This window comes from Scyliorhinus torazame, chromosome 1 (assembly GCF_047496885.1).
Source record: "Scyliorhinus torazame isolate Kashiwa2021f chromosome 1, sScyTor2.1, whole genome shotgun sequence".
NCBI lineage: Eukaryota > Metazoa > Chordata > Chondrichthyes > Carcharhiniformes > Scyliorhinidae > Scyliorhinus > Scyliorhinus torazame.
Window position 1 is genome coordinate 403,622,719 of NC_092707.1, and position 15,953 is coordinate 403,638,671.

Genomic DNA, 15,953 nt, shown 5'->3' on the forward strand with positions numbered 1-15,953 from the left:
GGGGGGGGGGGGGGGGAGGAAAGGTTCAGTGGAGATGTGGGGGGGGGGGGGGGGAAGGAAAGGTCCAGTGGAGATGTGGGGGGGGGGGGGAGGAAAGGTGCAGTGGAGATGTGTGGGGAAAGTATTTTACACAGAGGGTGATGGTGGCCTGGAATGCACTGCCAAGTGAGGTGGTTGAGGCAGATACATTAGCGACCTTTAAGACTTGTATAGATAGACACGTGAACAGAAGGGGTATGGAAGGATACAGGCGGTTGGGCTAGGTAGGACTTGTGATCGGTGCAGGCTTGGAGGGCCGAAGGGCCTGTTCCTGTGCTGTATTGTTCTTTGTTTTCAAGAAGCAGTTAAATATGGCTGTTGGGGTGAAGTGGATCAAAGGATCTGGGTAGTGGATGGCGAGGCTGGATCAGGATATTGAGTTGGAATATTCAGCAGGACCAGAATGAATGGCGGAGCAGGCTCGAAGGCCGAATGGCCTTGTTCTTCTGCTATTTTCTAATTTTCTGTGTTTCTATGAGTGATCGTCCAGAAATTCAAGAGACCATTCGGCCCATCATGCCAGTACAGGATAGCAGGGGTCTCGGGCATTTTGGGGAGCATTAAAGGAACATCGAATGTCAGATATGCTGAAAGGACAGCAGAGTTCAAACTCACAGAGATTGCACTCAGGTTCAATGAGGCTGGTGCTCGCTCATTGGGTTCAATCAGGTAAAAACAAATGTGATAGAAAGACTATAAATAAAGACAAAGAGGATTGAATGTGAGAGGATTAGTGAACCACGAGCTTTTTCAGGGAAACATCGAAAGGGAGGTTTCAGCAACATCTGTAAAATGATTTATGGGATAGATAAGATAACCTCAAATAATACTTCAAAGTAAGATTTGGAGCAAAAGATATCGACAATCCATGAACTCGGACCAGGGAGGAACTACTTAACTCCCATGAATTTAACGATAGCCGCAACCGGTAAACAAGTGTCCACAAGTGATGTGTGCTATTTGCATTGCAGACGTCAAACACAAAGCAAATATCTCCAAGTTCAGTAACAAATCACGCTGCCTCTTCCAAACTTGTCCCCCTTTTGTTCAGCACAACAGTGAGAGACAAGCAAAAAATAGGACGTTCAAAGTGAAGCCTGGCATTAAGATACGACGGGTTACTGACAGCCACATGAGGCTCTCTCATCTTTTTGACTCTTCTGCAGATGTCTATATTTCATGCTGAAGACTTTTTCAGCCCTTTCGCAAATGGAATGGAAAAAGTGACATCTGGAACAGATGATTACCTACCCTCGCCGCCCTCCCCCCCCACCCCCAACACGGCAGCTCAGTGCTGTAAGGAATATGCATTAGGAAGAAAGATGATGGAATTTTGCCTACATTCCATTACTTTGCTCCCGCTGCTCACAATGGAGAGACCACATGGAAAGCAGAAATGAAAAGAAGCAGGTCCCTGAGTACATGACAGACTTCACGTCGATGGCAATGAGCAGGATATGAAGTTGAAAGCAGTTCCCAGAGGACGCCCATTTCTAAAACCAGTCTAGACACCGGCAGCCCTGGTTCCCGTGATGCCTGTTAGAGGATCAGAAATGGAATGATACATTCGGTACTTTTTTCCGCTCAGTCTGCGCTGCAAGTGGAAAATGCCGCCACTGACGACTGACAACTCACTAAACGTTCCCAAGCTTGTGGATCAAGATGTAAAACCCTCCAGTTTCAAACACATTTGGGGATTTGTCAAGTTGTTTCCTATGTGGTTGCATTTGAACAGCAGTTTCAAGACTGGAAAATTTGGGGTTTCAGACACAAATTTCAGGCTCCGTGTTTGAAGTGTAAACATGGCTTCAGCAGTGCAGCTTCCAATCTGTCCAGCACATTTTGAATGTCAAAGTATAAACAAGTCTGGTCGATCCAGTTTGAACTTGGTGCCCAGACCCTCAATGAACCTGAGAGAAATTCACTCTCAGTTTGTTGCATGAAATAAAAATTGCACCTGTACCCATTTCAAGCAATTTTTGGCCTCGCTGACAAACTCGTGGAGATTCGTAAAATTATTTCTACCTGGTTTTCATCTTGCTGGGGCCCCCTGATTAGTTGAACTTTTGGATAAGAAGCATAATTCGCCCAGGATGTCAAGGGTTAGATTATGTGGAGCGATTACATAAACGAGGCTTGTGTTTAGGTTAGAGGTGATTTGATTGAAGTTTGTTTTAAGGAGTTTTACCATTGGGTGGTGACCGTCTAGGACAAGAAAAGAACCTTAAAATGAGAGCCAGGCCATTCAGGAGAGGAATTGAGAAGTGTTTCTTCAAATGGAATGAGAGATGTGCAACTCTCTTCCACAAAAGGTAGCTGTAGCTCAATTAGTGTTTTGATGAGATTGACAGAATTCTGCAGGACAAAGGTTTTAAAGGACCTGGAGCAAAGATGGGCCCACCGAGTTAAGATACAGATTAGCGACGGCCTCATTCAATGGTGAAACAGGCTTGATGGCCGAAATAGCCATCACCAGTTTCTATGTCCCAATGTTTGCATTATCCGTGTGAAATCCCAGAGGAGATCAACTGGCCGATATTTAGAATAAACTTGAATCACTTTGAACCTGGTTTATTGTAACGATTTCTAATTTATACGTTTTATTTTTTTAAAAATAGAACATTTAATACGAGGGCCAAATGTGAGACTCTGCTGACAAGAAAAAACCTTGGTGGATGTGAATGTGACTTAGGAAATTGTGGCTACATCCTTCAACCTGAACTAACATTGAGCAATACTTTGTGCTCATCTCAAATACATTATCTGCCTTGCAAAATTGTATTAAGTTATTATATGGGAATTAATAGTTGAGCAAGGCTTTAAAAAAGAAACATGTAACCAGTATCTGACATTCACAGTTTATCAATTTATCGGTGTTTATATGACGACGCGTAGTGATTTTTTACATTCAAATCCACTGCACCTTTTAAATACGGTGATTTAACGTGATATGAGACATCGGCTGATATTTCCCTTTCACAGGTTACTGTCACTGATGATAGCAAATGGATGTTTCGTGCATTTGAATTATACTCTTCAATCTGCTTTCTTGAAATAGTCGTTCAGCTGCCTGAGATAATGCCCATGATGTGGGGATGCCGGCGGTGGGCTATGGTGGGCACAGTAAGAAGTCTTACAACACCAGGTTAAAGTCCAACAGGTTTGTTTCGATGTCACTAGCTTTCGGAGCGCTAGTGACATCGAAACAAACCTGTTGGACTTCAACCTGGTGTTGTAAGACTTCTTACTGAGATAATACCGTAAGAAGTCTTACAACACCAGGTAAGACTTCTTACTGTGGTCACCCCAGTCCAACGCCGGCATCTCCACATCATGAGATAATACCTGCATTTAAGCAGTTTAATCAACTCAGGGGATCCCAGTCTTGTGGGGAGCGGACACAGTCATGGGGACTTCAGTTATGTGGAGAATCTGGGAATATTCTCCATGGAGCAGAGAGGGTCAAGGGGAAAATATAATCGAGGTGCTCAAACATCATGAAGGCTGATGATGGAATAGGTGATATTAATCTGTTGCCAGGGCAGGATTTTAAGACTATGGGCCAAAGAGCCATAGGAGACATGAGAGAGTTGTTACTATCTGGAATCCTGCCAGAAAGGGTAGTGGAAGCAGATTCGACAGTCACTGTGAAAGAGGGAGATGGCTAGCTGCTACTTGAAAAGGGCTTGTCACCCATCTGTGGCTCAGGTCTCTCCAAAAACACAATGCTGCAAATGCAGCTTCATCCAATGAGCTTCATGTTCAGTGCCAGCTGCAGCAACATTCACTCACCTGCCTGGGGTGCCAACGTTAACCTGTAGCCCCGTATCCTGCTGGGCGAGCGCCTCCACGTCATTTGAACACTACTTTCAGTTAAAATTTTAAACTTCAGATTTGAAGGAGGCTCCACTGCGGAGAGACAAGTGTCAAGACAAAACAAAAGAGAAGTCACTCTCGGACAGGACCCCCGCATTGCCAAAAAAACAGAAAATGTTGTTTTATGAAAAGACTGTCATGCTTAAAAAACAGAGTCGGCGGCAGCTACAAGCGTTTCGAAACCTACATCTTTGCATAAATTTGTTTCCAACAATAAGCATTCGGAGTTTGATGTCTATTGTTGGCGGGTACAGAGGACCATATAACACAAGTGTCAAAAGCCGACGTGAACACGAATTAATGTTGACATAAAATATAAACAGCACACGGAGAGAGCCACAAGACATTGGGTTTTGCATCTTCTGGAGTTCAGGAGTTGCCAGCAAGAAACAAAAAAATAAATAAAACAACGATTAATAACACACTCAAATTAAGGCAGAGCGACAACATAGATACAATATCCCAAATAGGCGAACAGTCAATCCGGGGCAAGTTTTGATGATTGCATGCTTGCTGTACTCAATACAAAGCTTGTCAAATTACTCGCCAGAATAGTAGATTTTAAAATTCGCACCTTGCCTGGAAGTTAGAAAATTCAAGATGTCCAATTAGTCGTAAGAAACTGCAATGAAATCTCCACTAATCTCGCAAGAATTGATTGTAAATTGTCTTTCTTTTTCATACATAATTAATATATTAATTTGATAACCAAATTAAGAGCGATTTGATTCCGATTTCTGTCAATTACTTCACTGAAACATTTTTTTTAATGTATAAGGTTTTTATGACACTTTACAACACTTAGTGTTGATGAGAGTTGTCCTTATTCACTAGAATGATTGATTGTATAGAACATCGGTTATCATTTTAGCCAACTGATAATTATATTTAATTATTAGCAGCATTATAGGTCTGGTGTCAAACTAAAACATGAACGATGAAAATTTGTGATTACTTGTTTAATATGAACACAAAATAGTGGCTGACTCGTTTTTAAAAAATAGTTAAGCGACCAAGGTGACTGGCCCGCTGAGTTTAAACGCCAGCTAGACATAAAGAAGTTAGTCTATTTACAAAAAGATGTATACGCGCACACAAACCAGTACTGCACAATCTTCTGATAATTTGCAAAAGCTTCTGTATTGAAGGAAATCTCAAGAAGATGCTGTTAATTTGTAAACCAGGGCACACACTGGCAATCGTCAAAGCACCTTGCTGGTGTTTGACAAGAGGTCTCGCTGGGTGTCGCTGAAACACTCACAACATTTGAACAGACAAACTGATATTCAGTCACACGAATTCACAGCCAGAGACACTGCAAGACATTCACGGGGAACCTCAACGCGGGTGCTGCGAACAAGAGAGCTTCTGGAGTGTAATCAGAGTCCGCCTGTATTTCACTGTGTTTATGATGGTCACCCTTTCCCCTGGACTCGCAAATGTCACGAAGGAGCACCCATCTCATGTTAACCTAAGTTACCGCGCGGGTAGGCCGCAGGGTCGAGTGGAACGCCTGATTGTTTAAGGATTTTGTAGAGCAGGTGGAGATCCCTCTGCTGGGCGGCGGAGGTGCTTGCACAACATTAGAGCGAGGCTCTTCAAAGGTGATGCCAGGAAGCACTTCAATGGAAATCTGGAACTATAGCCCTCAAAAGCTGGTGAAACAGGGAATGGGGGTGGGAATCGAAAATTTCAAAACTGAGGCATGTTTTTCCAGGCAAGGATATTAATTGTTACAGGAGGACAGAGAGGGCTGGCTGGCGTGCAGATACAGGCCGACCACCATCCAATTGAAAGGGGGAAGTGGGGGGGGGGGGGGGGGGGAGCTGAATGGTTTAATTTTGTTACTAAATTTCACTCCATGCCAATGTTGTTCCCGTGAGATTTGAATGGACAGTAATTTGGGGGGCGGGGTAGACGTGGTGACACGGTCCCAATCCAGTGGAGGATAAGGGGTTAAATTGTTCCCAGTTTGTGACTTCAATCCTTTCTCCCGACAGATACTGAAACTGTTTCAGACCCCCAACCTCCCCACCGACCTCCCCGTCACTCGCAAAATACAGGAATCCCGATACACACAGAAGCACTGTGACAAAATTCAGGACATATTAAAAATAAACATTCGGAGACAAATGGATGTAACACCTGAGATTAATAACTGATTGGTCACATTTATTAGTGCCTCACACTCATGCAGATTGGTGGCAGTATTTCACCCTCACACAAAACGAAAGCTTGAACACAAAAGACTTTTCCACATATTTTATAATGATATTCCCTTTTGCGAGTGTGCATGCACTGAAAGGGGGCAGTGTTTACCATTCAAAGAGCACTACAGTATAAGGTGTAAGTTTATATTTATTTTAACTTGTGGTTGCCTGTAGCTACAAATAAAGAAATCAACCAAAAATAATTCTAAAGGGTTTGTTTCCTTATAAATATTTATTTTGTTTTTTAAAAAGGCCATGCAGTCTTGAAGTGCCAGGTGGGTGGATTAAACATGCTGTGAACACACCACTAACTCACATGCACAGCAAAGTAACTGTTAATGTCTGAGGCAAGTTTACTGTATTTGCCAACCTTCTTCATGTTAGTGTCCAGGAGGATAGAATATCATTGTAAAATATCCTTCTTGTTGCCAAGATCTACAGCTCAGGACAAATTTAATGCAAAGGTAGACATAACTGAGCTGAGCAGACGCTTAATCTTTAAAATAATAGCAACTTTCGTCATTAAAAATATTGTTAGGTGGAAATAAATTGCAGCATTACCAACCTGAGAGTGTATTTTTTTTAAATTGGGGCAAATGTGTCGGAGGGATGAGTGTCAGTCAGTGCGTCCAGACTTTCACTGACTCCTGTCAGTGACCCCCGGGAGTGGGGAAAGGGGGGTGGGGGGAGGCCGCCAGCCCCAGTCACTCTGAATCTCGCCGATGGTCACTCGAAATTCCCGGTGACGGTGGAAAATCCGACGGAAACGTTAAGCTGGTTAAAATCGCACAACATCAGCGCCCCCGCAACCCCCCCCCCCCCCCCCTCCTCCCAAACATAAAAGGAGGTGATGGGTTTAAGAAAAGCAAACCCGAAGTCGGATGCTACACTCCCCCTACCTCTCTGTGTGTGGGATATCGCTGGGAATCAAGAGAAAATCCGAACATTTGAGTTATTGGCGAATAAGTCATTCGTGTGTGTGAAAAACATATTCTTTCGCCATTCACTGGAACACAGTCACTTATCATTCATCGTTACAATCATCCCCCTCCTCAAAGTGTAGAATTCGGGAAAAGCCCAGCGCCAATATTCCTGGCGGCTCAGTGAAGATCTAGCTCATTCACAGGATTTTTCGCGTTGACACAGACCCCACTGCTTTAAAGAAGGTCAGCATCCCCGCTAAATACCAATTAAATTCTAAAACGCTAAAACTCTGCTGACCATTCAGTCTAAGCTTCTAGACTGCACGGGACGAGCCATCATTTTCAACATAATTCTACAAAATGTCATTTTTTTATTTTTAAGAATACATTTTCTGCTTTAAGAAATGACTCTGGAAGGCTTCGTCTCGCTGGGAGGTGAATGTTGTCATTCTATTCTATCCCGGTAGGCTGCAGAATACTTTTGTAATTGTTGGGAAATGTGTCCTGAAGCACAACACTTTTCCTCCCTTCTGACTGGCCCGGAATGAAAACCCCTCACGCGCGCGCGCGGCCCAGCGAAAGCGCGTGCCGCGACCGGTGCGCGTGCCCGAGGCCCTGCTCTGCGCGCCCGCGGGGCTCCCCGTGCCCGTGCACCGCTTGGCTGTTCCTCCTTGTCCATCAGCCTGACGACCTCTGAACATCTTCATTCCGCGTCCTGGGAACAAAACTGTTTAGAGTTTGCAGCTGGTTGCGGTGGCGGACTTGGCGCATCTTCATGTTGCCAGGGCTGGTAGCAGAGGACGATCCGCAGCTAAACCCGTTCCTCCTTCGAAAATCCAAAAGTTGCACTTTGTTATGCTGCAATGCAATTCATGTCATACACACACACAGCAGATTTAACAGCACAGCCCTGCTAAATTCCAAAACAACGGTGACCTATTTAAACGCATCCCGCTGCTTAGGATAAACAGCAGCGTGATTCCATGCGACTAAAGGGCTGGAACCAGTTCAATGTACTTTCCCAGTGTTGAGAAATCCTCCACGTCCTGTCACTATCTCATGCATTCTGCTGTCATGACCTCCGCCCTGAAGCGATCGCTGGGGTATTTATTTATTTAATGTCCTCATGAATTCCTTTTCCGGGGAGAAAGACATATTTAGTAAATAAGATTACACTGTTTCGACTGATGGGAAGGTCGGTAGCCGGAGGCCACAGATTTATTAAGATAGCTGGCAGATAGGTTTGGAACGCACTGCCTGAAAAGGGCGGTGGACGCAGATTCTTAAAAAAAAAATGTTTTTTAGAGTACCCAATTCATTTTTTCCAATTAAGGGGCAATTTAGCGTGGCCAATCCACCTAGCCTGCACATCTTTGGGTTATGGGGGCGAAACCCACACAAACACGGGGAGAATGTGCAAACTCCACACGGACAGTGAACCAGAGCCAGGATCGAACCTGGGACCTCAGCGCCGTGAGGCAGCAGGGCTAACCCACTGCGCCACCATGCAGCCCTGTGGACACAGATTCAATAGTAACTTTCAAACGGGAATTAGATAGACATGTAATGGGGAAAAATCGCAAGGCTATGGGAATAGAATAGGATAGTGGGACGAATTGGATAGTTCTTTAGTTATCTTTAGTTATTGCCCTTTCTCCTCCATTTAAAACCCCCTCCCCTTTCTTCTTGTAGTTTTCCATACTTTAGTCCTCCTCCCTTCTCACACCAGGCCACCTGCCGTTTGTTCTTAAACTTAATACTTTTGTTGTAGTTTCTACATTTTCTCTCTTCAGTTCTGAGGACGAGCCAAAAGACTCTAAACGTTAACTCTGTTTCTCTCCTGATAGATGCTGCCAGACCTTCTGGGTTTTTCCAGGGTCCTCTGTTCTTGTTTCAGATTCCAGCTTCTGCAGTATTTTGCTGATTAGAAAATGAGTGTGGGGGGGGGGGGGCATTGACAGAAAAAGGAGAGGGTGGGAATTTCGCAACCCCTCCCACCTGCTCCTCCAACCACCGTCTGCCCCAACAGAGACTGTGACAGAGACTGGAGGACACACATTGGACTTCTCAGTCCTCCGAGAACTCCTTTTTAGTCCGGAAGCAATGCCATCCTGGACCTCGAGGGACTGCCTGTTTGTCAGTCACTGCACTGCAGTACTGTTATATAAATTTCTTTGATTTCTTTATCAATGGTGAGTCATGAAGATTTTGGATAAAGTGTTATCTTGTTTTGCATTGACAAAAGCAAGGGAAGGTCGGTCTTTTCAAAATTAATTAAACTAAGCTCTATTTACATCATTTTGATGAAGTCGCTGCTAGGAGTACAAGTGAGCATCGTGAGTGCAGTAATTGTCCATTTAAGCAGTGGCTTTAAAGGAGGTGCGTCTCTCCTTTTAAGGTCATTAGTTGCAGTGAGGGAGGATAGGCATACTCGACTGGAATTTATCCAATCTGCTCTTAAATCCGATAGTTTTGGCTGAATACAACACATCAAGATTGACAGTCAATCTGCACTCCTTATCAGGCTAATCTGAAACCACTGATGATTTTTTTTTTAGCCTTTTGGTTTGGAAACTGTTAACTGTGGTTCTATACAAACACCACCAATCAAAATAGACTGACAGATTATTTCTGCCCAATCTGGTACACAATGTATCAAATTACCACTTCCACAGAAAGCTTTCCAAATTCATGTCATTTTCTGAAGCATGCAATCTAGCCTTATACTGAGTCATTTATTTATGAAGTAACATCTTATATAAATATTGCATTTTTCATGTTGGTTTAAAATAAAGTGTGATTGAGAAAAACAAAACGGGTCAACATTGTATCGGAAATATTAAATGGAACATGGGAGCAAAACATTCCTCTTGCTGTATGTTTGTGTGTGTTAGCGACATTGCAAACACTGTGGAAAGATTCTTTTTGGTCTGCGTTTCAAGTAACTTTGCAAGGAAGTATCAAGGTAAACAAATCAATTGACTACCGGCGGTCTTGGCTTGTACAGTGGGTCGACAGGTTTTGCTCCTGCTATCCATATGGTAGGAAAAGAAAGATAAATGAAAGCATAATTACTAAATCATATTTTAAAGAAAGTTATTAGTATATCACTGTAGAATAGAAAGTATAAATGAGCTGAATCCATGAGGTGATTGATCTTCCATCAAACTATCCTCAATGTTTTCAAGTGATCAGTCAAATGGCAGTTATTAATGCAACAATATAAATAAATAAACGTGTTACTATTGTTATTGTGGATTTTCAGACAACCTGTTAAGAATAATCAAATTAACATAAGAACACAGCAAAATCAAATAGATAAGCAGTACAATAATAGAAGATTGATAAATTGTTAAGAATCAGCTTTTCATTAAATCTTCTGAGAGAAAGTTAGATTGAACCCGGGATTTATCTACACTCCACCACCAGGAGGACTATATTGCCAGGGAGGTGGAACTCCAGTCAATCGTCTAGGGAAAAGGAAGAAACTGGATATCATCTTGGTTAGCCTGTGGGAACTGGTCCTGTATCACGTCAGTGCAGGAGAAGCCGGAGAGAAATGAGACATTACCTTGAGCTTCCACCGAGGCAGCAAATAGGGCTGCGAAGACAGCAACAACTGCTAGGCATAGCCTACTCTTCATATTCACTCGCTGGACTCACAAGTGCATGAATGAATCTGGAAAGAGAAGAGGAAGACTCAACAATGACATTGCAAAGAATCACAGTTAGATTTAAGAATAAATTAAGATTTAAGAACCACCGGTTAAGTGGTGGCTTTGACTTAATGGATACCAGTCATGGACCTGACTGTAATATACACGCATGCACAGGCACGCAGGCACACACACATAGGTGGGCACGCACACACAGGCAGGCACGCACAAACAGACACATGGATATGCATGCACAGACGGGAATGCACATGTACAAACACAGGCAGGCACACTAGCATGCACACACAGGCAAGCATGGACACATACCCACACAGGCAGGCACAGACACATGCACACACAGGCAGGCACAGACGCACACACAGGCAGGCATACATGCACACACAGGCTGGCACACATGCACACACAGGCAGGCGCACATGTACACACAGGTAGGCACACATGCACACACAGGCAGGCAGGCATACATGCACACATGCAGGCAGGCATGCATGCATGCACACACAGGCAGGCACGCACACACAGAGGCAGGCACACATGGACACACAGGCATGCACTCAGACAGACAAACACACAAATTAGGAGGAGGACTACGTGATTTGGCACCTCTAGACTGCTCATCTGATTGTGGCCTCAACTACACTTTCCTGTCTACACCCCCCCTCCCCCCCCCCCCCCGTAGCCTTTTGACTCCTTTGTCAATCAAGGGTTTTTCTACCACAGCATGAAAAACTATTCAATGACCCAGACTCCATCACTGTCTAGGGAAGAGAATTCAAGACTTTCAGGGATTAATGACCTTTAAGGAGCACTAATACTGAAGCCTGTTAATGGAGGTGCTAGCCTCCCCCCCCCCCCCCCCCACCCCACTTCCACCTGAGGCCTAAGCAGGGTCACTTTCCAGGTTTTCATATCCTTGTAATTGCCTTTATTTAAGTTTAATTAACTAGCCTTGGACCCACGTTTCTCTCCCTCAAACTAAATGTGCAATCCAATCATGTTCTGATCACTGCTACCTGGAGGCTTATTTACCATGACATCTGTTTTATTCGTTTGTGGGAAGTGGGCTCAGTTAAGTGGGGGAGTGTAGTCTGTCTTGAGAAGAAGTTGAAAATCTGCTTTCTTGAACCTCATTAATTAATCCTACCTCATTTGTGCATTACTAGGTCCAGAATAGTTTGCTCACTTGTTGGCTCCAGAATGTGCTGTTCTATGAAATTGTCCCAATATATTCAGTCTGCCCTTGCTGACCTCGTCCAATCTGTATGTTGAATAAGACCACTCATGATTATCACGGTGCTTTTCCTAGAAGCCCCAACTATTTCTTTCTGTATATCCCATCTAAAAGTTACTGTTAGGAGGCCTAGAAACTTAATTGACACAGACAGACACCACACAAATGCACACCACACACATGCGCACCACACACGGAGAGACACACACCCCCTGACAGGTAGACAGACAGACCCCCAGACAGGCAGACAGGTACACCCCCCAGATAGGCAGACAGACATATCCCAAGACAGGCAGACAGACATACCTCAAGACAGGCAGACAGATACACTCCCCAGGCAGGCACCCCCATAGACTGGCAGGCAGACACACACCCCAGACAGGCAGGAAGACCCCCCCTCGCCCCAGACAGGCAGGCAGACACCACCCCTCCCAAACAGGCATGGCAGACATTCACCCCAGACAGGCAGGTAGACCCCCCCCCCCCGCCAGACAGGCAGGCAGACCACCCGCAACCCCCCCCCCCCCCAGACAGGCAGACCCCCCCCAGACAGGCAGGCAGACACACTCCCCAGACAGGCATGGCAGACATCCCCCCAGACAGGCAGGTAGACACCCCCTGCCCCCCCCCCACAAACAGGCATGTAGACCCAACCCCCACCCCCGCCAGACAGGCAGGCAGACCACCCACCCCCTCATCCAGACAGACAGGCAGACCCCCCCCCCAGACAGGCAGGCAGACACACTCCCCATACAGGCAGGCAGACATCCCTCAGACAGGCAGACAGACACACTCCCCAGACAGGCATGGCAGACATCCCCTCAGACAGGCAAGTAGACCCCCCCCGCCCCCCACAGACAGGCAGGTAGACACCCCCCCACCACTCCCCCCCCCCCAGACTGGCAGGCAGACACACTTCCCAGACAGTCAGACAGAACTCCCCCCCCCCAGACTAGCAGGCAGACAGGGCCACAAATGCCACACACAAACATGCAATACATAAACACATACGCAGGTGCACACATGCAGAAATGTTCACATTCACAGATACGATAAGGCCTGCACATTCGCACATCAATATACACAATTGAACAGCTTAATCAGGCTTGCAGTCTCAACTCACAATTGTTGTATATACCAGAAAGTAACTATCACAATTTGTGCTAGTGGCACTATTGCATCCTGTGGAAAAGCAAGTTGGATCGAAGAAGAAATACATAAGACCTCAAGAACAATGATGCTCATTGTTTGAACACAAGAAATAAGCGCAGAAGTAGGCCACATGGCCCATTGAGCCTGCTGCACCATTCAATATGATCATGGCTGATTCTGGGCTTCAACTCCATTTCCCCGTCCGCTCCCCATATCCCTTAATTCCCCAAGAGACCAACAATCTGTCTATCTCGCCATAAATGTATTCAACACTGGAGCATCCACAACCCTCTGGGGGAGAGAATTCCAAAGATTTACAACACTCTCGGTGAAGCAATTTCTCCTCATCTCAGTCCTAAGTGATCCAGCCCCCTTAGCCTGAGACTAGTTACAGATTTACACGTCAAATTTCATGCGGAAGATTCACATAGGTCTGGAGTCTACGTGTATTTAACTGCTGCAATAAAGTGAAAGCTTCAGGCATTGAATTACTGTGAAAATCCCAGCGGGGCCGCATTAACAGATAATTGTTACTCTCACGATTGCATGATGCACGGGTTACGGACTATTTGTGTGCAAAGGACTCAGTTTGCACTGTCTCATGTGGGAGCTGTTTGCTTGCGGGGCCCTGAGTGGATCTTAGAAAAGAAGAGCCTCAGTTTGGAACAGTACCCCTTGGGAGGGTAAAATTGCAATATCCACTCACTCCATTTCACAACACCCTCTTGACACTTTGTAGTATGTCAATTTCCAAGTATACTGTGCATGTGAGCAGGTGCACACACACTCGCACACGCACACTTGCAAGCAAGTTAATATATGCACATGCATGAAAGAAGGACTTGCATATGACACCTTTCATGACCACAGGATGTCCCAATCCCCTCGCAAACGATTAAATACTAGGGCAGCTATTGCTGCAATTTAGAAAATGCAGCAGTCAATTTACACACAGTAGGCCCCCACATACAGCAATATAACAACGTTCACATCATATGTTTTCAGTGGTGCTGGGTGAGGGATATATATTGGTGAAGACACTGGGGAGAACTCCCTGCTCTCCTTCAAATAATGTCATGAGGTATTTTAGTGGATGTGGTGGCATAGTGATATTATCAGCGGTTGAGTGTCGAGGGACACAGGGTAATGGTCTGGGGACCCAGGTCCGAACCCCGCCACGGCAAATGGTGAAATTTGTATTGAAAAATTAAAACTCTAATGACCATGAAACCATTGTCGATTATCGTAAAAACCCATCTGGTAATCTGCCATCCATACTTGGTCTGGCCTACATGTGACTCCAGGTCCATAATAATGTGGCTAACTCTTAAGTGCCCCCCCCTAACCTAACCCCTGTGGGGCACAGGATACCTGATCAGGCTAACAACTCACCCCACCGTGAGCCCACAACAAAGCCACCAGGATACTCCTAGCAATCTCAATTTGGCAAAATTCCCACCCATTCAATAAACCTCAGGGTGGGTGGGCCATCTGCCCCCTACCGTGTCAATGGTAAATGCCACAGTGGCTGCAATAGCATCAACCACTGGGTGTTACAGCCTCTCCCCCACTTCCCCTCCCATCCTCATTTCCACCCCACCCACCAAAACACACTCCTTCACATTCTCGGGGCAGCACGGTAGCCTTGTGGATAGCACAATTGCTTCACAGCTCCAGGGTCCCAGGTTCGATTCCAGCTTGGGTCACTGTCTGTGCGGAGTCTGCACATCCTCCCCGTGTGTGCGTGGGTTTCCTCCGGGTGCTCCGGTTTCCTCCCACAGTCCAAAGATGTGCAGGTTAGGTGGATTGGCCATGATAAATTGCCCTTAGTGTCCAAAATTGCCTTTAGTGTTGGGTGGGGTTACTGGGTTATGGGGATAGGGTGGTGGTGTTGACCTTGGGTAGGGTGCTCTTTCCAAGAGCCGGTGCAGACTCGATGGGCCGAATGGCCTCCTTCTACACTGTAAATTCTATGATAATCTACGATAATCTATGATTCTGCAAAATCCAAGACCTGATTTGGGATATGAATCTATAGCCTTTCGATTCAGAGCTGAAAGTGCAACCACTGAACCGTGGCTGACACCTGAACATAACTACTGTGTTTATAAGTTGAGATAAATGGTCAAACAAAGTCTAAAAGGCTCCAGCATACTAAATAATATGACACTGAGCCTATCTGCCAATTCAAGTGTTTCCACAATCACTTGGGGCTTTGTAATTCCTGCTGGGGCAGTGCAGAGATGCCCTGGTTTGGGGTGCTTTCTCGACCCATTAAATCACCTTTGTTCCCCTGGAGATTTACACCATCTGAACACGACCCGAATGCACAGTCACGTTAAATAACGTCCCGACTGACCACTGGAGCATGGAGCCCTGTTTGATCGAACAGTGATTACTCCATATTTTTAAGGGCATGTACAGAGTTCTCACAGGACAATGAGAGATAGCCAACAGTATAGTTGTGGTCCTAAAGAGACAATGCTGGAAAATCTGAGCAGGTCTGGTAGCATCTGCAGGGAGAGATTTTACACCTTTACCTTTTCCATGTTTAACATCCTAGGCCCAAAACACTCATTCCAGGTTAAGCAGCGTTTCATTTGCATCTCTTTCAATTTGGTCTACTGCATTCGCTGCCCCCAATGTTGTCTCCTCTATATCGGCGAGACCAAACGCAGACTGGGTGATTGCTTTGCTGAGCACCTTCGGTCTGTGCGCATTCAGGATCCTGACCTTCCCGTTGCTTACCATTTTAACACAAGACCCTGCTCCCATGCCCACATGTCTGTCCTTGGCCTGCTGCAATGTTCCAGTGAAGCTCAACGCAAACTGGAGGAACATCATC

General features: G+C 45.4%; 1 protein-coding gene across 5 annotated transcripts in view; it reads right to left on the reverse strand.

Moving 5' to 3' along the window:
* The window catches only part of LOC140428040 (collagen alpha-1(XII) chain-like), a 462,913-nt gene that overhangs the window by 383,978 nt on the left and 62,982 nt on the right, over nucleotides 1–15,953 (reverse strand). For 3 of the 5 annotated variants that reach the window (XM_072514040.1, XM_072514030.1, XM_072514048.1), the window contains exons 2-3: nucleotides 10,620–10,727; nucleotides 3,832–3,948 (exon numbers count right to left, since the gene is read on the reverse strand). In XM_072514040.1, the coding sequence (XP_072370141.1) occupies nucleotides 3,832–3,948; nucleotides 10,620–10,692 (190 nt within the window). In that variant the 5' untranslated portion in view covers nucleotides 10,693–10,727. The remainder of the gene's footprint in view (nucleotides 1–3,831; nucleotides 3,949–10,619; nucleotides 10,728–15,953) is intronic. The other 2 variants (XM_072514066.1, XM_072514056.1) reach the window with 1 other exon arrangement.